This window comes from Bos grunniens, chromosome 3, assembly GCF_055505025.1.
Source record: "Bos grunniens cultivar Pamir isolate PY7600 chromosome 3, Bosgru_T2T1.0, whole genome shotgun sequence".
Taxonomy (NCBI): Eukaryota; Metazoa; Chordata; class Mammalia; order Artiodactyla; family Bovidae; genus Bos; species Bos grunniens.
Genome location: NC_141167.1, coordinates 11,238,690 through 11,259,954, shown reverse-complemented (window position 1 = coordinate 11,259,954; position 21,265 = coordinate 11,238,690). Strand labels below are relative to the sequence as shown.

The 21,265-nt window shown below is 39.2% G+C and overlaps 1 protein-coding gene across 2 annotated transcripts in view; it reads left to right on the top strand.

The window, feature by feature from the left end:
• Positions 1-252: 252 nt before the first annotated feature.
• The window catches only part of PSMB2 (proteasome 20S subunit beta 2), a 36,549-nt gene continuing 15,536 nt past the window's right edge, over positions 253-21,265 (top strand). The window contains exons 1-3 of one of the 2 annotated variants that reach the window (XM_086379000.1): positions 253-447; positions 4,908-5,030; positions 8,850-8,920. In XM_086379000.1, the coding sequence (XP_086235126.1) occupies positions 357-447; positions 4,908-5,030; positions 8,850-8,920 (285 nt within the window). In that variant the 5' untranslated portion in view covers positions 253-356. Of the gene's footprint in view, positions 520-4,907; positions 5,031-8,849; positions 8,921-21,265 lie in introns of both variants that reach the window. The other variant, XM_086379008.1, reaches the window with a different exon arrangement.

Genomic DNA, 21,265 nt, shown 5'->3' with positions numbered 1-21,265 from the left:
TCGGCACTTTGTATACAGCGCGTGATATCCTCCTCAAGCGAGTTTCAAACTCCCAATTATAAAGAAAGAAACTAGGAGTTACGTAAGATTACGTAAGGCAAGTACCCCGTACTGCCTGGATCTCAAGAGACCGGAACAGGCCAGAAGCCGAGAGCAGCGTTTAATCCACCAAACACCACCCCCACTTTCCAAACTCTCGCGACAGTTGTGCGTCATCCGGGAGCGCCGGTGGCCGGGACTGTCGCGGGGCCTGCGACGCGCGGAGCTCTGCTCGGAGGTGCTGTCTCACCCGTGAGGCGGAGAAGCAGGCCAGCCCCGCGCTCGATTGAACCTGCATTCCCCGGCCTCCTGCCACCATGGAGTACCTCATCGGCATCCAGGGTCCCGACTATGTCCTTGTCGCCTCCGACCGGGTGGCTGCTAGCAATATTGTCCAGATGAAGGATGGTGAGAGGAAGCAGGGGAGGCCAGGCCGGGCCTGGGTATAGGGACAGCCGGGAGGAGTTCGTGGGAGGTTGGGTGAGTACCGGGGAGGTCTTGGGCATGGAACCCCGACTGCCCTGGTCAGTTCTTGCGTAGTTTTAGAATTAGGAGACGGGCTTAGGGCTTTGACTTTGTCTCCTCCCAGGGTTCCTGGGTCAGTACTGTGCTCCAGCTTTAGATAAATGCTTGCTAGGCGAGAGTTGCTTAAGGGAACTCAGTTTAAGGGTTTAAGCGCCAGCCCGGCTCCAGGATTCCTAGACCCTCTAGTCTCTGATAAATTTCTTGTTGTCGGTGCTGAAGAGGTTAGATTGTGACAGCATAAGGTGGGATCCTGGGGAGAGTGAGAGATTGTGGGACTAGAAACCTGCCATTTCCCTTCCACTGTCTGTATTTTCCCTAGTCTTAGCTCTGATCCTTCTTTTTCAGGGCACTGGCTACCTAGTTTTCCTTGTATTTGAGTAGCTAGTGGAGTTAGGAAACTGGAGCCCCGTCACTCATTTGCTTTATGACTTTGTACAAGTTATTGCGCAGTGCCCAAATTTCCTCATCTGCTAAATCAGGGTTAGTAACACCAACCTCAAAAGCTTGTTGAGAGGATTGAATTGAAAAAGTTTTGTGCAGATGTTTAACACTATGACAGATACTTGGTAGTAAACATACTGAGTGCTTGTATACATGTTATTTTAAACAGTTTACATTAATTCATTTAACCTTTTGAAATGGATGCTGTCACACTGACAGTTCTGAGGCATAGAAGTTAAGAAACTTGCTTAAGGCCTCAGGTGACAGAACCCAGGTTCAGACCTGTGCGGTTTGACTGCATATTTTTGAAAGATTTTGGTTGCTTGTCTGTGGAATCTTAAGAGTGCGTTTTCACGATTCATAGATATCCTACTTTTGAAAAAGTATTATCTGTTGGCCCAGATGATTTAATGGTCATTTGACAAATAGGTTTGGGGCACCTATATGTCTGTTACAGTGCTAGGTGCTGATGGGATGCAAAGAAAAATAAGATGTGGCCCTTATCTTAGAAGTTACAGTTTAAAAAAAAAAAAAAAAGAAGTTACAGTTTAATAAGGGATTCAGATATATGTACAAATAATTATAACACAAGCTAGAAAATGATGCTGCGTATGAAAAGTACATCCAAACTTCTCAGGTAGTGCAGAGAAAGCAGAGATTGCTTTTATCTACTCCAGAGGAAGAAGGGATCTACAACTAGATCTCTAGTTGTAGAGACTAGGGACGGCTTTGAGGGCAGGTAACAGTTCATTCTTGGCTTAAGGAAAGGAAAATTGTCAAACTGTTAAACATTTATGGTGTGGATCATGTTCCTTAAGTCAAATTACTTTATGAAATTCCATGATTAGTTTGTAGAAGTTTTACTGGTAAACCATGTTTTCCAAAGGAGTCAATTTGTTTTTTAAGGGTAAATCTATCCATTATTTTGAATACTAAGGCCTTTGACATGCAAGTGAGTTTAGCATGAAGTAGTTTAGCAGTAACAAATTCAGTACATTTATAGGTGTTCTGTTTCTTCACAATAATATATACGAAGCCACTTCAAAAAATAGAATGTGTTTTAAGCCCACTTACATACACAGTGCTTCTAGGTGTTACAGGGTATGCAGTGTATTTGGTATAATCCATTCAGGGGTCTAAGACATTAAGAAAACCAGGAAATAAATATTACAAGATGATTTTGTATGATAAAAAGAAGTATCACCAGTGAGTATTAGGTTAGCTTTTAAATTAATGGTTTCAAAAGTAAATCCTTATGGTATTCAGAGAAATCACTGTGGTATAGAAGGAAGATAAATTTGAGTTAGTTCTTTAAAAATGGTTGAAAATAATTGTATTTAGCTCTAATTTTCCCTATGGTGTTTTCAGATATAAAAATGTTTATGATAGAAGCTTTGGAATTGTGTAAGGAGTTTTTTCTTCCTTTTCATTTCGTGAAGAAACTGTGTAGGGTAGGCTGAAAATGAATTAACCTTTTGCGATTCATTATTCTTCTGGTATAAAATGAGAGTATCGCTTCCAATCAGTTTTTTGGTTTGTTGCTGTAAGATATTTTGATACTATAGAGAAGGTGTTTCCCAGAGATTGCTTGCTTGTTAAAGTGGCACAATATTTCAGTTTGGTTATATGCCACATTTTATTTCTCTTATCTTCTGGCCTGTATAGAATTGCTTTTAAATTTCTTACAGTACCTCAGCTCACACAGATTGCTCTTTTTTCCCCCTGAATTCCCTGTAGCATGTATAATCTGAACTACATTGTCTCACACTGAGTATGATAATGTTGTACGTGTACAGTTTTCCCCACCTATGAGTTAGGCAGGGGTAGGTGACAGTATCTTCATTTTACACACTCAGAAACTGGCTTAGAAAGGGCGGATAATTTGCTCAAGTTCAGACTTGAGCTCAACTAGGCTTGCTCACGGAGAAGGCAATGGCACCCCACTCCCGCACTCTTTTTTTTTTTTTTTTTAAATTTTATTTTATTTTTTAATACTTCAGCACTCTTGCCTGGAAAATCCCATGGACGGAGGAGCCTGGTGGGCCGCAGTCCATGGGCTTGCTAAGAGTCAGACACGACTGAGCGACTTCACTGTCACTTTTCACTTTCATGCATTGGAGAAGGAAATGGCAACCCACTCCAGTGTTCTTGCCTGGAGAATCCCAGGGACGGGGGAGGCTGGTGGGCTGCCGTCTGTGGGGTCGCACAGAGTCGGACACGACTGAAGCGACTTAGCAGCAGCAGCAGCAGCAGACTTGCTCAACCCAGACTACGAAAATCTCCTGGGTTCCAGTCTAGAGTATTGTATGCTTACGTTGTTTATTTTGTTGTCCACCTGTGTCCTGTATGTGGATCTTGTGTGTTCTTTTTTAAGGATCAGAAATTGCCTTGAGCTACATAGCCTGTTTGCTGCATGATTTAGGGAGTCGTTAGCATATTCTTTTTTTCTTTTTAATACCCCCTTCACCAATCACTATACAATGCATGTTTAAAAAACACTTATTTTGGCCTTGAATTAAGTTCATTTCAAAATTGAACAGTTGAAGAGTTTACTGTTTCAAAATTTAGCATTTCTTCTAAGTATAACATAAATTCTTTGTAAAAGGCCCCCGCCCGATATGAAGCTTTTTTTCTCATTATGACAATAAACATAGTAAGTAGTGTTTTCTTACAAAGATGATGCATATGAAGTATAAACATTATAGGAAATATTCATAAGCATAATGAAAGAAAGAAAAATTGCCCATACTTCTGCAACTGCAGGGACTCAGATGCTAGCGGCATCTAATACTCTTTTGGTTCTTTTTCTTTGCATAGATGATTTATCTATATGTGAATTTTTTCTTTCATAAACAGTCTTTAAATCTTTAAAGTCATAGTCTTTAAATCTCCTGTAGCCTTTAACAAATAAAAGTGTTTCAGTCTAGGAGTTTCAAGGCAGCTTGATAGTATCTACAGGCGCATTTTATGTGCATTTCCCCCCTGAAGTCTAGGAAACCTTATTACTGGTATCTCCAGTTCTCAAATACTTGTGAAGTATTTGACTATAGCATTTGTTTTTTAAATCCTGTTAAAGAGATTTTGATGTTTCAAAAGCTTTCAAACAGGAAGCATGTCTCCCAGCGAAGATTATTCAGCACTATTTGAAAAATGAAAAGTGAAAGTGAGAGTAAGATAGGGAGATTTAGCTTTTTTCTGAAGCTATGGACTGAATATGGAGTTTTCTTCCTTGGGCACTAATTTCTATCTGAATATTTATTTATCTGTTTAATCTGAATGTGTCTGGTTCAGCTAGATAAGATTAGAATATTGGGATTTTTGAGGTATTTTTTAAATAGCTTAGTGCAATATTTGTTAGGATTTTTGCTTTGGCACTCATTGTAACTTTCTCTTTGCTTTGTAAATGGAGTTGGTTTACTTTTTTAGGTGATTTATATTCTTAGTTGATTTTTTGTTCTTCCTTGAGATGGTTTCTTAGCTGCAGCATTGATTCTTTTCATATATGCTTTTGTTTATATAATAATTTGCATTCATATTTGTAGAGACATTTCAGGATTTTGGAATCTTGAGCCTAAAGATAATGGCCACTGGCTTGATTCCTTCAGTTTCTTTGGTTGTTGTTCATTGCATTTCAAGTGCCTTAATGTTTTTATGTGTATTTTCAGTTATCAACTTTTACATATATTCTCCACCTGAAATTGATGTTAATAAAATATGCAAATGAATTTAACCTGGAGAGTGAAAGAAAGTAATTGATAGAGTTGCCCATCAAAGTCTTCATAAAACAGTTCTTCATAAAATTCAATATGGTAATTGATAAGCCTGTTTGTAGTTGTTGTGTAATAAGAATAATTTTCTGCTAAGATAAAATTTCTAACACTGTGTGTTTTTCCTTTGAGCAGATCATGACAAGATGTTCAAGATGAGTGAAAAAATCTTACTCCTGTGTGTTGGAGAGGCTGGAGACACTGTACAGTTTGCAGAATATATTCAGAAAAACGTGCAGCTCTATAAGATGCGAAATGGTGGGTAATACTTAGAATGTGGCTCTGGTGGTTTTGTCTTTAAAGTGTACTGAAAGAGAATATTCTATACTGGCAGTTCTATACATGTGCTCTTATTTTTATTTGAGTCTTACTATTTTTAAAGCCTTAGTTAGATCCTCCTTCTGGTCCTAAGGATTTTCTACAAAAATCCCAGAGCAGAAAAGAGAACTATTATAACACAGATACATGGGGAATAAAAATAACCCCACCTTGAAAAATGAGCATGATGATATGAGATTTTTAAGTGTTAGAGAATGTGACTTGAGCTACAGTATGTACGAAATCTCAGAACTAAAAGACCTAAGTTAAACTTGGTTATACTGTTTTTTTATGTGACAAATCACTTATCCTCTCTGGACCTTTACTTTCCTTATCACTAAAATGGCATTATTGGGAATTCCCTGGCAGTCCCATGGTTGGGATTCTGTACTTCATTGTAGAGGGGATTGGTTCAATCCCTTGTTGGGGAACTAAGATCCCACAAGCTGTGCAGCGTAGTCAAAAAATAAATAAATGGTATTGTTATAATAATATTAATGAATAGTATGTATGAAAATGCTTTGTAAACTTTAGACTCTGTGTAATTATAGGAGACTTACTATGTCATAAAAAGGTTCTGCCTTGCCTCTCTGGTAGGTTCTTGTCTAGGGAGATAATTAGAATTTTTGTGAGATATTTTGTGAACTCTCTGGAGCTAATAAACTCTTATCCACTGGGAAAGCCTTCCTGTGAAATAATAGCCACTAGCCCTTTGATCCAAGGAAGTTTATAGTGATGCTTCAGCAGAAAAGAACCTTCCTTCCAGTTACTTATTTCACAGTATAATAATACTATTATACTGCTACTGCTGCTGCTGCTGTCGCTGTCGCTTCAGTCGTGTCCGACTCTGTGCGACCCCATGGACTGCAGCCTACCAGGCTTCTCCGTCCATGGGATTCTCCAGGCAAGAACACTGGAGTGGGTTGCCATTTCCTTCTCCCCATTTTACTTATAGAAAGGTGAAATATTATATAATATGTCAAAAATGAAAATGAACCTCAAGATGTACAATAAATGGTTTCTTTACAAACTTAGGGACATTGATTCTTATTGCTGCTATTTTACTCAATCATGAAGCCCATTTTTGGAGAAAACTATATATGTATATGTTAGAGCTAGGAGATGCAATGTTTAATAAGTAATATTTAAAATAATTAAATATTGAAAGAATTTTTAAAGACTTTCAGTACAACTTTTCTTAGAAGTGGGGAGAGAAGGTAGATTAACAAAATACATTTTTATAAAACTAGAGATTTTCTTCCTTATACTTTCATTTTTCACCTTAATTTTATAGAACTAGTATAAATTAAGGAGCTTAATTTTAATATAATTGTATGTGTAAAGTGACTGGTTATGATCCATTTGTATAGTTTTTAGGTGGCAAGCTTAGCATCATGCGTTCAGTTCTATAAATATTTTTGAGGGCCTCATCCACGTTAACCTTCTGCCTAATATCACAGAGAATTCAAAGATGAATAAGGCTCAGTTCCTGCCATTAAGAAACCTAAAGTACATGGTATTTAGGTTTAAGCAAGTTTAGAATACTGGTTTTTAAACTTTTTATTTCCTAATGGGATATGACCAACTACCAACACTGTGCTGGTTTCAGGTACAGCAGGGAAGGGCCTCAGCAGCACATGTACATGTGTCTTTTCTCCCCCAAGCTCCCCTCCTCTCAGGCTGCCACGTAACACTGAGCAGAGTGCCGTGTGTGAAATACTTTAATCATTATTTTTAATGACTACTCGTTGTCTGCATGGCCCCCATGAAGGATCCCAGTGTTTCTGAAGTACAGTTGGTAGAGCAATACTTCCCTGTCCTGGCCCAGAAGAGGGCAGAGTAATAAACAAGAGTTTCTGTTACATAATTCTCAGGATCTAAAGTCAGTGCATAAAACACAAATTGTATATGGTTAAAATTGCCCTTAAAACTCCTTAAGTTACCTATCGAATATATTTTGTGTATGTGCTGCTGCTAAGTCACTTCAGTCGTGTCCGACTCTGTGTGACCCCATACACAGCAGCCCACCAGGCTCCCCCGTCCCTGGGATTCTCCAGGCAAGAACACTGGAGTGGGTTGCTGTTTCCTTCTCCAGTGCATGAAAGTGAAAAGTGAAAGTGAAGTCGCTCAGTCATGTCCGACTCTTAGCGACCTCATGGACTGCAGCCTACCAGGCTCCTCCATCCATGGGATTTTCCAGGCAAGAGTACTGGAGTGGGGTGCCATTGCCTTCTCCAGTTTGTCTGTGTAACCCTACACAATATAGCTTGTGCATTTAAAATTTAGTCAGTTCAGTTCAGTAGCTGAGTCGTGTCCGACTCGTTGCGACCCCATGGACTGTAGCACGCCAGGCCTCTCTGTCCATCACCAACTCCTGGAGTTTACTCAAACTCATGTCCATTGAGTCGGTGATGCCATCCAACCATCTCATCCTCTGTCGTCCCCTTCTCCTCCTGCCCTCAATCCTTCCTAGCATCAGGGTCTTCTCAAATGAGTCATCTCTTTGCATCAGGTGGCCAAAGTATTGGAGTTTCAGCTTCAACATCAGTCCTTCCAGTGAACACCCAGGACTGATCTCCTTTAGGATGGACTGGTTGGATCTCCTTTAGTCCAAGGGACTCAATAACTGAGCCAAAATAAGGGAAAGAAAAAAAATCTATATGCAGATGGTCAGGCATCAGACTTTTCTGCCTTTTAAGATAATTGTGAAATCCTTAGCACTGTTTAGTGAGTTAGATAGAGAATCGACAAGTATTCCTGCTTGTTCAGAGTTGTTTTCATTATAGTTTAACGTGAACTAATAGACTTGTAAGGATGAAATTCAGTAATATATGTGAAAGCACCTAGTGTAAGCTCTGAAACATAATAGCTGTTCAGTAAATATTTGTTAGAATTTTAATCTACATCTTACCTGATGTGACACTGGTATTGTGAATGTTGTAGGAAATAATCACATGCAGTCTTTCCAAGCTGGCATTTTCTTGTGGGTCTGCTGAGTTGTGGGTCATTCTTGTGATTTTTGACACTAGCCCCATTTTATGGTGGAGTGTTAATGTCCAGAGTGTGTTACTAAGGCACATCTGATGCCATGCCTCTGGGCTGTACTTTGCTTGACATTACAACTTTATTTAGAGGTTTTATGCTGGAGAGCCTCTATTTTTAAAATGTTACAGATAGCTGTAGAAGCAATTTTTTCCCTGTGGCTTGTGCTTTTGAAAATCACATTACACTTCTTAATAAAATTACTTCACTTAAAAAAAAGAAAACCTTATAAAGTATGACTGAGGCTATTCTAATTTCCAGCCTCTCTTTCCCAGTATCTTTTTAAAATAAACTAAAAACATTATCATCTCAAGACCTCTTTCTTTTTTATATATATATATAAAACATCTGTATATATTTGTACCTCTTTCCTTCTATAGAGGAAACCACAGTCTGTTGCTGAATGAATAGCTTAATCAGGAGGATGAATTCAATCTCACTGTAGAATAGTTACCTTGGTTCTGTTTTATGCCCAGTAATCACTGCCAGTACTAACTAGCTATTTCCCAGCTGTTGACAAAGGCTACCCACTCCAGTAGTCTTTCCCTTCTCCAGGGGATCTTCCCAACCCAGGGATCAAACCCAGGTCTCCCGCATTGCAGTATTCTGGCCTGGAGAATTCCAAGGACTGTATAGTCCACGGGGTCGCAAATTGGACTCAACTGAGCAACTTTCACTTTTCAACTGTTGACAACAAGTATGTATCTCTTGTACCAGGTTATGAACTGTCTCCCACGGCAGCAGCTAATTTCACTCGCCGAAACCTGGCTGACTATCTTCGGAGTCGGGTAAGCAATACAGCAAGCAGCCTTAGGAACAGAGAAATCTATGCTTCTTGTCTATTCCTGTTATACCAAATGGCCGTTCTGAGCCCTTCCTATTGCTACTTGTTATTCTTCAGTCTTGTGGGATTTGTTTTTTCTTTCCGCATAGTTGCTAATTAAAGCCCAGAGGGTGAACATAACAGTTGCAGAGAATTTGGAGGGGGTACACCAACAGGAAGGTCTGGCAATGGCCTTTTAATTTTCAGTGTTTTCACAGCAAACCGTGTTTCTTAATTCCTGTGGTTGGATTATGTGGTGGTGGAGATGAACCCTTAAAACACTATTACATACACATTTTATTTTGAGAGTAGCCGTGTCTTTCTGTGACTCTCCTTGCCAGTGCACACAGAATATTCCTCTTCACTTAGTCTAGCCTTGTTGTTACCTTAGAACTGTCTTTGTTCCATTGACAGCACGTTAAAAGATGCAACATCTTAAAGATTCAATGAAAAAAGAAAGGGGGAAAAGAGGATTGAATGTATTAAAGATTGTGTAGGATGTGGCAAGAAAGTTTATGATTGCTAAAGGTGTGTATTATTCCCTTCCCACAGGGACTAAGTAAATAGAGCTCTGCCATGTGACTTTACCCCGTGCCTGTTTACTCATCTATGAAATCCTGATAACTTCCTAACCCCACAGGAGTGCTAGGATAATGAGTGCTTGTAAATCAGAATATTTAACATCCATATGACTTTTGCCCAAAGCGTTTTGCTTAATAATTTAATCTACTCACTAGTCTGCTGAGATATAGAGTAGTTAATTCTCTATCACTGATAGGAATGAAAAGCATAAAGCGTCAAGGAGATTAGCTCCAGGTCACACAGCAGGTCAGGCAAAAGCTACACTAATGGTACCATAATTACTTGCCTCTTCTGCCTTGACAGCTACTTGGTTTTTCAGTAGTGTTTCTAGAACATACTTTTTTTTTAATCTGTACTTATTTAAGCTGATTTATGACAAATCAAAACAAGTACAGGTTTTGATTTGTTACTTATTACAGATTTTAAAGCAGTTTATTTTCTAGTGTCTAATACTGAATTGAGAACTTCTCAGTAAATAGAATCTATCTTTGCTAGCTTCAACCAAGGAGTTTGTGCAATGTGAAAAATTGTGAAGTTTGAAGAGAAGCTAAAACCAGGATGAATTGGGTAGAGGGGATAAATTTGTATACATTGTTTTAATCTGGGTGAAAGATCAGTGGCCTTTCTTATTTACTGTTCCCCAAGAGAGGTAAATGGATCAGAGACAACCTTTCCTGCTTCTTAGAAGTTCCTATGGTATTCAATAGCAAGTATACTGTGGCTTGCTGTGTAAAATATCCCTCTGACTTGCCAGGCAGAATCGGAATAAGAATTCCAGCTTTGGGCACAATAAACACTTTGTCTTAAATGCTACAGACATTAAGTGAGTTAAGCTCCTTTTAGAATGGAGATAAGAGTGGCAGTGTGCTTTATGCAAATGTAGTGAATCCGGTTAATCTCCTAGCAGAAATGTTTGATGTCTTAACAAATAAATATCCCTTGTAGACAGTGACATGGGGCTCTAGTAGACACTGATTACCTCTGCCTTGTGCTTCTAGATCCAATCCCTGCTCCGCCACCTTCCAATCAAATGAGATTGTTCTAAAATACTAATTCATATTTCAGGCATTTTTTTTATGAGGAGAAAGATGATGTGGTTTTTCAGTCTTCCAATAAGTACAAAATCACTAGATTTGGCATTTTTATATAGTCACACCATTTGGCACATGATACTTATTTGAGTCAGCCAGTTACCATGCATAATTTCATGTCTGTAGCTCAAATTATTTGATCTCCAGTTTGCTATGTGCTGTGCCGTTTGCCAATCTTATATAAATTGGTTCTTTAAGATACAGTTTAGCTTATTGGTTAAACACAGTATCTGGAATTACACTCCCTGGGTTTAAGTCTTTGCCCACTGACTTGCTAGCTGTGTCTTTGAACAAATTCTAAGCTTAATTTCCCTCCTTATAAAATAATGGTACCTACTTCATGGAGTTACTATGAAGATTAAATGAGGTAATCATACAAAGCTGTTAACACAGTGTATGACACATATACCTAATTAATACATTCATTTGGTAAATAAATTAATAAACTTTTATTTTTATGGTGCTGTTACTGTTTGGTTAAAGAAGCAATTTGATAGTTAGTTTCCTATGGGAGATTGTTTCTTGTGCTATTTTATATTTTAGTTCAACAATCTGCTAGTAAAGAGTGCTATTAATAAGGAAAATAGAATTAAACCAACATTGATCATATATTATGTGCTCAGCTTTTTTCTAGATTGACATAGTCCGGCATGGTAGCTACTGGTCATATATGGCTAGTTAAATTTAAAATAATTAAAATTATGTATCAATAGATGAATGGATTAAAAAGATGTGGGGTGTGTGTACACACACAGTGGAATATTACTCAGCCCTAAAAATGAATGGAATCCTGCAGTTTGCAACAATATGGATGGACCTAGAGCATACTATGCTTAATGAAAAAAGTCAAAGACAAATACTCTGTTACCATTCGTATGTGAAATCTAAAAAACAGAATAAATGTATATAGCAAAACAGAAGCAGATTTACAGATACAGAGAACAAACTATTGCTTACCAGTGAGGATAGGAAAGAGAGGAGTGGCAAGATAGGGGCATGGGATTAAGAAGTACAGACTACTATGTATAAAATAAATAAGCAACAAGGATATATTGTAAAACAGGGAAATGTAGCTATTTTATAACTTTAAATGGAGTATAATGTATTAAAATATCGAATCCCTATACTAGACACCTGAAACTGATACAGTATTGTAAATCAACTCTGCTTTAATATAAAAACTTGCTTCAATATAATTTAAAATTCAGTTCCTATGTGAGAGTCTCTGGAACTTTGAAAGAGAAATAAACTTTTGTTTCTTTAAAGACTTTGGTTCCTCAGTCACATTAGTCACATTTTAAGTGCTCAATGGCCACTTGTGGCTAATGGCTATCATATTGAAAATTACAGATATAAAGTTTGAAAAGTAGTGTAATTGAATGATTCCTGATACAGGAGGTATAGCACCCTGAGAGAAAGAACATATGGGTAATTTTTATAGTTTCTTTCAGCTCCCAGATAGCATGCTTTAAAGATCTCATGTCAAATACTACAGAACTATAGTAATCAAAACAAGGTGATATTGGCACAAAAACAGACTTATAGATCAATGGAATGGAATAGAGAGCCCAGAAATAAACGCACATACTTGTGGTCAGTTAATTTACAACAAAAGAAGTGAGACTATCCAATGAAGAAAAGACAGTCTTTAGCAAGTGATGTTGGAAAAGCTGGACAGTTAAATGTCAATCAGTGAAATTAGAACACTTTCTCACACCGCATACAAAAATAAACTCAAAAATGGTTAAAGACCCAAATATGCAACATGACACCATAAAACTCCTATAAAGGAACATAAACAAAATATTCTTTGACATAAATTATGGCAATATTTTCTTAGATCAGTCTCCCAAGGCAAAAGAAATAAAATCAAAAATAAAGAAATAGAACCTAATCAAAATAAAAGCTTTTGCACAGTGAAGGAAACCATCAGCAAAATAAAAGGCAACCTACGGAATGGGAGAAAATATTTGCACTGACAAGGGGTTAATATCCAAAATATATTAACAGCTCATAAAACTCAATATAAAAAAAAATTTTTAAGTGGGAAGAAGATTTAAATACACATTTCTCCAGAGAAGATATATAGGTGACCAAGACCAACAGACACATGAAAAGATGCTCAACATCGTTAATTATTAGAAAGTGAAAGTCACTCAGTCATGTCTGACTCTTTGTGACCTCATGGACTATGTAGTCTGTGGAATTCTCCAGGCAAGAATACTAGAGTGGGTTAGCCATTCCCTTCTCCAAGGGATCTTCCCTACCCAGGGATCGAACCCAGATCTCCCACATTGCAGGCAGATTGTTTATCAGTTGAGCCATGAGGGAAGCCCAAGAATACTTGAGTGGGTAGCCTATCCCTTCTCCAGTGGGTCTTCCTGACCCAGGAATCAAATGGGGATCTCCTGCATTGCAGGTGGATTCTTTTAATTGTTAGAGAAATGAGAAAGGCAAATCAAAACTGCATTGAGGTATCACTCACACCAGTCAGAATGGCTATCATCAAAAAGTCTAAAAATAATAGGGATTTCCTTGACGGTCCAATGTTAGGACTCTGTGCTCCCAGTGCAGGGGGCACAGGTTTGATCCCCACTCAGGGAACTAAGATCCCACATGCTGCACAGAACCATCAAAAAATAAAAATAAAAAGTCTACAAATAATAAGTGATGGAGTACATTGGAGAAAAAGGAAATCTTGTATATATTGGTGGGAATGCAAATTGGTGCAGCCACTATGGAAAACAGTATCCCTAAAAAATTAAAAGTTGCCATATGGTCCAGCAACCCCACTCCTGAGTATACAGCCAGAAAAGACAAAAGCTCTAATTCGAAAAGATACACGTACCCAGTGTTCATTGTAGCACTATTTACAACAGCCAAGATGTGGAAACAGCCTGAGTACCCATCAACAGACGGTTTAAAAAGATGTGGTATGTATACACAGTGGAGTATTACTCCACCATAAAAGAGAATGAAATAATGCCATTTGCAGCAACAAGGATGGACATAGAGAATATCCTATTAAGTGAAATGAGTCAGGTAGAGAAGGACAACTGTTTTATTGTATCATTTACGTGTAAAATCTAAAAAATAATACAAATGAATCTATATACAAAACAGAAACAGACTCACAGATGTGGTTAACAAACACAGGGTCGCCAAAGGAGAAAGGGAGGAATAGGGGTTAAATCAGAAGTATGGGATGAACAGAAACAAACTGCATGGAATAGATAAGAAACAAGGGTTTTGGAAGAAGAGCTACAAAAAGCCTAGACAGAGTTTTAAAAAGCAGAGACGTCACTTTACGGACAAAGGTCTATATAGTCAAAGCTATGATTTTTCCAGTAGTTATGTGTGGATGTGAGAATTGGACCATAAAGAAGGTAGAGTGCCAAAGATTGATGCTTTTGATCTGTGGTGCTGGAGTACAAGGAGATCAAACCAGTCAATCCTAAAGAAAATCAATCCTGAATATTCACTGGAAGGACTAATACTGAAGCTGAAGCTCCAGTACTTTGGCCACCTGACGTGAAGCTCTGGCTCATTGGAAAAGATCCTGATGCTGGGAAAAACTGGGGGCAGGAGGAGAGGGAGGTGATAGAGGATGAGATGGTTGAATGGCATCACCAACTCAATGGACATGAATCTGAGCAAACTCTGGGAGATAGTGAAGGATAGGGAAGCCTAGCATTCTGTAGTCCATGGGGTCGTAAAGAGTTGGACACAACTTAGTGACTGAACAACAACAGGAAACTATATTCAATATCTTAAAATAACCTATAATGGAAAATAGTCTGAGAAAGTAAATATATATAACTGAAGTCACTTTGCTGTACATCTGAAAAAAACAAGATTGTAAATTAAAACTATACTTCAGTTTAAAAAAAAATCTGACATCAAGACCATAACTAGGACTTCCCTGGTGGTCCAGTGGTTAAGAATCCGCCTGCCGGTGCAGGGGACATGGATATGATTCCTGGTCCGAGACCTCACATGTCGGGCAACTAAGCCCATATACTAAGCCCACACTCTGTAGCCTATGAGCTGCAACCGTTGAGCCCATGTGCCACAACTCATGAAGCCTGTGTGCCCTAGAGGCCGTGTTCCACAAGAGAAGCCACCGCAGTGAGGAGCCCCTGCACCACAATTAGAGACCAGCCCCCACTCACTACAACTCGAGAAAGCCTGAATGCAGCAACCAAGACCCAGTGCAGCCAAAAATAAATTCCTTTTTTAAAATGACCATAACTAGACTTGAATTTATTTTTTTTTAAGTGAAAGGGTAAGAATATATAGGAAAGAATTTCAGGTATCAATCATTTCTAGAAGTGACTTGTCTCAGCACTCTGGCCTGAATTTGAGTGTGTTTATTCTGGTTAATGGTAGGCAGGTATTGTATGCTCCTGTCCTAGAGAAACCCTGTTGCCTTGAGCCTTCTATTCAAAGGACAATATTGTCCTCTTGCCTTTGGTGGCTGACACAAAGACATCATCTGTTGATTGGTATTGGTGAGGTCATGTGATCTTGTGAACAGATGGCCCAGGTGAAACCTTGGCTTTGCAGGTTTTGTCCCCTAAACGCAACCAACCATTTGTTACTTGTGATTAAAATATCACTAACAAGGGTAATTTCACAAGCTTTTTGGCAAATGTGGTTAGCAGGATGTGACATGACACAGCACTACTTTCTTCCTGCACGTGCCTTCTCCCTTGAGGCCTCGTCTCCCTGCTCGCCCCATCTCACCCGTGCCCAGGCTTGCCTTCTAGCTCACCTGCTCCAGATGGGCGGCACAGTGGGAGGACACTGGCAAAGGCAGATGTGTTTATTTTCCGGAGACAAAATGTTGTGTTGCTGCAGATGGCAGTGCCTCGGAGCAAATGGCAGCCTTTGACACTGCTGCCACGCAGCCTGGGCATCTTGACAGACAGAGCTGGCTCACTCTTGGTGACGGGGAAATTGAAAAAAAAAAAAATACCAAGACGTTCCTCATGGAACTCATGGAGTTTCAGTGCAGTCAATGGTTTTTAAGACCTGGAGAGGTGTTTTCTTCCCTGCCAGACCTCAGTTAGCTAGTCAGCTAGCTGGATTTTCACTATGGGCCAAGAGTTATATCTGTTAACTACTTTTGTCTACTAGCCTTAATAGAACATAGAGTAAAAACTTAAATGGCTACATATAGATGGACATTCAATGGTATTGCAAAACGTGCATTTCAAGTCACATCTCACTGGAATCTCTCAGGGTTGGAAGTGACTCATGTCTGCCCCATTGGAGATACCACCATTCTACTTTTAGTGGTCATTTTGATTATCCAGAGGCCCAGGGACAGATGCCCTGAAGTTCAGATGCCTTAATTAATATGACAGCACTTTGTGCTTATAGTGTTTTTCTGCCAAGAATAATAAGAATTCTGACAGCTGCCCTTTTAAGCAGTTTATTTATACAGTCATTAGGGCTTGACTCAGTCCATTAAGGAGACAAAGACTTGGATGTTGAATCATTGCGCCTACTAGTTTCCTAGGAAAAAAAATGACTTAACATCCTTCTCTGAAAGTTACGAGCTTTATCAGAAAACCTTTTTTCTTTTTTTTTTTTAATATGTGCTGTTTTTCCCAGTCCTAGCGCTGATAGAGTTAGGAGTTTGCAGGTGTAAAGTCCTCCCCCCTCGCCTTCCCCATCTCTCTCCAGGGGGTTGTATGTGAGAAGGTGTTGCTTTCTTGCTCAGAGAGCATATATGTGCTACCCTGTTGTATGCCTGCTGTGAGCATAGAGAACCCCTATTCTCCGCTGAGTGGAATGAGCCTGTTGGGTAGCCGGGATTGTGTAACCTCATAATGCCAACTTTTCACTTAAAGCATCTTTCTTGTCCACAATGGGGTGAAGCAGTATAAGTAATTGGCCTTAAATTTGTGTTGTTTTGAAACTTGTATCTTGAAAATTATGTGGTTTCCTGTTAGAATTTGGTTTAAGCCATAAGCAGTAGAATACTGTTTTAGTAAGCAGCAAAGTGTTTACCACTAGAAATGCAGATTTACCCCACCTTTTAAGATTGCTTTAAACCAGTGCCTTGGCCTGTGTGGGCATGTCCTCACACATATTCACAGATACAAATACGCATGTACCCTGGCATCTTAGTGCTTCTCTTTACCTGTCATGGACCAGGATCATGCAGAGATATGAATTCAGGGGCTGATCCCCACAGGGGAATAGGAAGCCTTTGGAGGGAGAAATAGTTGACTGTTCTATTCTTGACTTTGGTTGTAGTTAAGTGTATGTTCACTTTATTCATTAAACCATATGTGTATATTTTATGCATTTTTATGTGAGTGTATTATTTCACCAAAAAAGTTTAATAGCATAAAAAGGAAGAGTAAAGGGGTAGGAAAGCAGAACACATTTTTTTAAAAGCTAAAAATGGAAAAAAGTTTCAGACTTACCATTACTTTTGAATGTAGACAGTAAAGCAGATAGCATGAAGTAGATTGGAAAGAAAAAGGGAAGGGAGAGGAAGTAATCTCAATCTTTATTAACTGAAATACTTGGCCAGAATTTCACATTTCCTTTTCTTATGCCTCCTAATTTGTACAGTATAATATAGCTAAGAAGTTCCATAGGTGCTGCTAGCCATCCATACAACAAATCTATAGCCTGCACTGTCCCTGGGAGCTGAAGAAATGTGCAAAGCTTAGTGTGCCTTCAGATGGGGTGGTGGAGAATAAACAGCTATACTGCAGAGTGACAAGTACTACAATAGCCTTACAGGTAGTTGCTCTGTCAACTGAGCCTAACTTGAGTGTTGAAGGACCAGCTGTCATTAGGCTAAGATGAAGCAGAAAGGAACACTGAAAGTGCAGACCTAGAGGAGTGTGAGAGAGGGTTAGGTTGATGGTGGTGGTGGTTTAGTTGCCAAGTCATGTCTGACTCTTGTGACCCTATGGGCTGTAGCCTGCCAGGCTCCCCCAGCCATGGGATTCTCCAGACAAGAAAACTGGAGTGGGTTGCCATTTCCTTTGGCACAGTCATTTTCTAATGATGTTTGGGGCAGGCACAAATAGTTTTCTGAGTCTCCTACTCATTTTTTACCTGTTTTAACTAGTGGGGTACTGGATACGAATTAGGGCTCTTCTGATGGAAAAACAAATAGAAATACATAACTTCATATAGTTTTTACTCTAAACACGATATATACAAAATCTGTAATCTAAAGTAGTTTGTTAAATATGGCTCAGGGTTTTAGGGGGATGGTAAAAGATTGAAACTAGAGAGTTAGTCCATGTCATGAAGACTGATAAAAAAAAGCTCTTGTGCTAAAAGCAGTGGGCCTCTCTGGAAGCTTGTTGGCTAAGAGGGGGATAGCATGATCAGATGAGGTTTGATTAGACCATTGGCCACTCTTTGGTAGATCATTTGGGGAAAGTAGACGGCAGCAGTGGCTCAGTGGTAGAGGATCCACCTGCAGTGCAGGAGACACAGGAGACGCGGCTTTGATCCCTGGGTTGGGAAGACCTGGAGGATGAAATAGCAACCCACTCAGGGTTGTAATACTCAGGCAAGTATTCTTGCCTGAAAAATCCCACGGACAGAGGAGCCTGGCAAGCTAGAGTTAGACATGACTGAGCACAGCACACAGCACAGAAGGAAGCAGGAAGACCCGTGAGGAGCTTTCATGTCCATTGTGTTGGGCCTGGGCTGCTGTTGGGGAGCACTGTGTTCTAGTACAGGGGCTTCTGAATAGTCTTTTCCCCAGGATTTTCTAGTTGCTATGGGCATCTGAAAACATACAATTATATGTAGCCCTAAGTAGTTTTTTTCCCAGTGATTTACTTATTAATTCAAGGAGATGAATCAGGACACATGCTCAATATTCAAAGATAACCCATGGGTGGGAGTTCCCTGGGGGCCTAGTGGTTAGAATCCTGGGCTTTCACTACCACAAGCCAGGTTCAGTCCCTGGTTGGGAACTGATACACCACAGCTGAGCAGTGTAGCAAACAAAACAACAACCCCAAACAAAGATATTCATGGGCATGTTCACCATATGCAGCTTAACATATATCTGCCTGGGGGTGTACAGAGCGTGACTTTGGTCCTGGAATTTTTTGAGAACCGATGAAGGTATACGGAGTCTTATATTGGGTTGGCCAAAAAGTTCATTTGGGTTTTTCTGTAAGCTATTATGGAAAAACCGGAACAAACTTTTTGTCCAACCCAGAATTTTCCCTGGAAACTGCCAGCTCATGAAAAAAAAAAATCAAGTGACCTTGTTGCAGACATGGTGTTGTTAGTTTTACCATTGCACAATCAGCAATTTTATTTTGATGTTATTTGGGAGAAAGCAGTATTTTTGATTAGCAAGTAAAATTAATGTAGAAAACAAATACTGTGTTAACTAGTTGGTATAATAAGGCAGCTGTGCCATGTTGCATTTCAACTCATTAAATTTCTGAACTTCTAATTACGATGAGATTACAACTCAAACTTGGGGTTAGTGATGGTTTTAGAGAGGTAAAATGTATAGGAATTTCATAATTATTGAGTATAATTTTGCTAAAAATTGATGTATACACAGTATTTAATTTTTTGCTTATAAAATTCAGATTCAGTTGAGACTTATTAGGCACCTATTATTTACTGGGCCTTCTTCTAGAAACTTTAACACAGATGAGTACTTTTCATTCCTTGCAGCTGTCAGGCAAGCAGGACTGCCGCCATATTCAGATGGGGCACTTGAAACTTCAACGCCAAGTGGACTGTCTTTTGTAACACAGCTGTAAGCGCTAAAGCCACATTTGATCTCAAGTCCTTATTTTTCACAAAAACACGTGCCTAACTTTTGGCATATGTCGTTTTAAAAATATCATTTTCCAGGGAAACTCTGTATTTCCCCGTATATGTTCGTTACTCACGAGAGCTTCTTTATGCTCTCATGATGACCTGGGAAGAATATCTCTGCCATGGTGTGTCCTATGGTAATTGTTTCCTCTGGTGTCTTCCACATGTGAACATAGGAATGTGTGTTTGTGTAAATAAAACCTTCCAATTGGCTGACTCATTCAGTCTTCCCTCATAGCTCAGTCAGTAAAGAATCTGCCTGCAATGTAGGAGACCTGGGTTCGATTCCTGGGTCTGGAAGATCCCCTGGAGAAGGAAATGACAACCCACTCCAGTGTTCTTGCCTGGAGAATCCCATGGACAAACCATGGGGTTGCGAAGAGTCAGACGCGACTGAGCTGCTGACTCTTTCATTCAGTCTCATGATTTCAGCTGTACATTGTTTTTTCTTTCCAGTTGCTTCTGAACAGCTCAGTTTAAGTCTCATTGGGTCTAAATTGAGTTTTTCACATTTGCTCTACCACCTTTCCCTTTTTTGAGCATCCTCTTAACTCCTCTTTCTCTCTCACCTTCTATTTCATTATTCATTAATTCCTATCTATTCTGCCTTCTAAGTATATTTTATATTCCATGTCTCCCTTCATCCCTACTGCTTCTACAGTGTTCTAAGACATGAAAAAGGCTTATATTGGCATGGGAGTGGGTATGGTTTTCACTGGTTCCTCCATAGTTTATATACAGAAGCTATTTTTTATTTTTTTGGCTCAGCTGGATGGCTTGCAGGATCTCAGTTCCCCAGACAGGGATTGGACCCAGGCCGTGGCAATGAAAGCCTGGAATCCTAACCACTAGGCCACCAGGGAACTCCTCTTAAGTTCATATTTCATAGTCTAGGAAGCCAATGACAGTATCATTCAATTCCTGTTATCTCAGTTCCTCTCTGCTTTCTACTGAAGTCACCTCCTTCACTAAGCATACATGTCCCATATTCCCCAGTACCCAAATATTCCCTGTTCCTTTGTGTCTTTACCTTCACAAATGCTGTTTCCTCCATCTGAAATCCTTGCTACTCCAGCCTGTCTTGTCAGCTCCTTCCAGATCCAGGTTTCCATCTTCATCACCTGGCATAATGCTTCTCACATAAGTGCCCAATAATACTTATTGAATTTGTAATATATTCACATTCCACATGCAAAAGTGAAGTTGGTTTGGGGCATTCCCTCCTTTCATAATTATTCTGTGCAGCCTCAGAGAATTCTCTCAGGATTTGGTTGAAGCCTTTTATAAACTCTGTATGGTTTTACTTAAAATGTAGTCACCCCTGTTATAAGAAAGAAGAGACTGATGGTTTTCCTTAAAAGAGATTCTTGTCAGAGGATTAAAGTCAAGGTGCAAGTGATTCTGTATTGCTTAGGCGTTAGGGATAAGGAGTTCTTCCTCAGCTCCAGTACTATCCCCATCCATAATCTTTTAGAGCTGGGAAAGCTACTTGGTCACAAGAACAGTTGGAAGCTGCTAAAATCTTTTAGATTTTCTAGAAGTGTTTGAAGTAGTGAACATTGCAATTCCAGTATAAGTACAAAGTCTTTCTTTAATTAAAGTGACAAAATTAACGTTGAAATTTTAAAGTTATATCACCTAATCTAGCCAAAGCAGATAGCTGATAAAATCTGTTGGTTATTGGAAAAGCTCCTGATTCAGAGTTCAGAGCAGCAGTGTAAGAAAATAACAATGGATCCATTTTATTTATTAACAAAGTTGAAATATTGAGCATTGGCAAAGCAGTTAAGGTGTTAGCATCT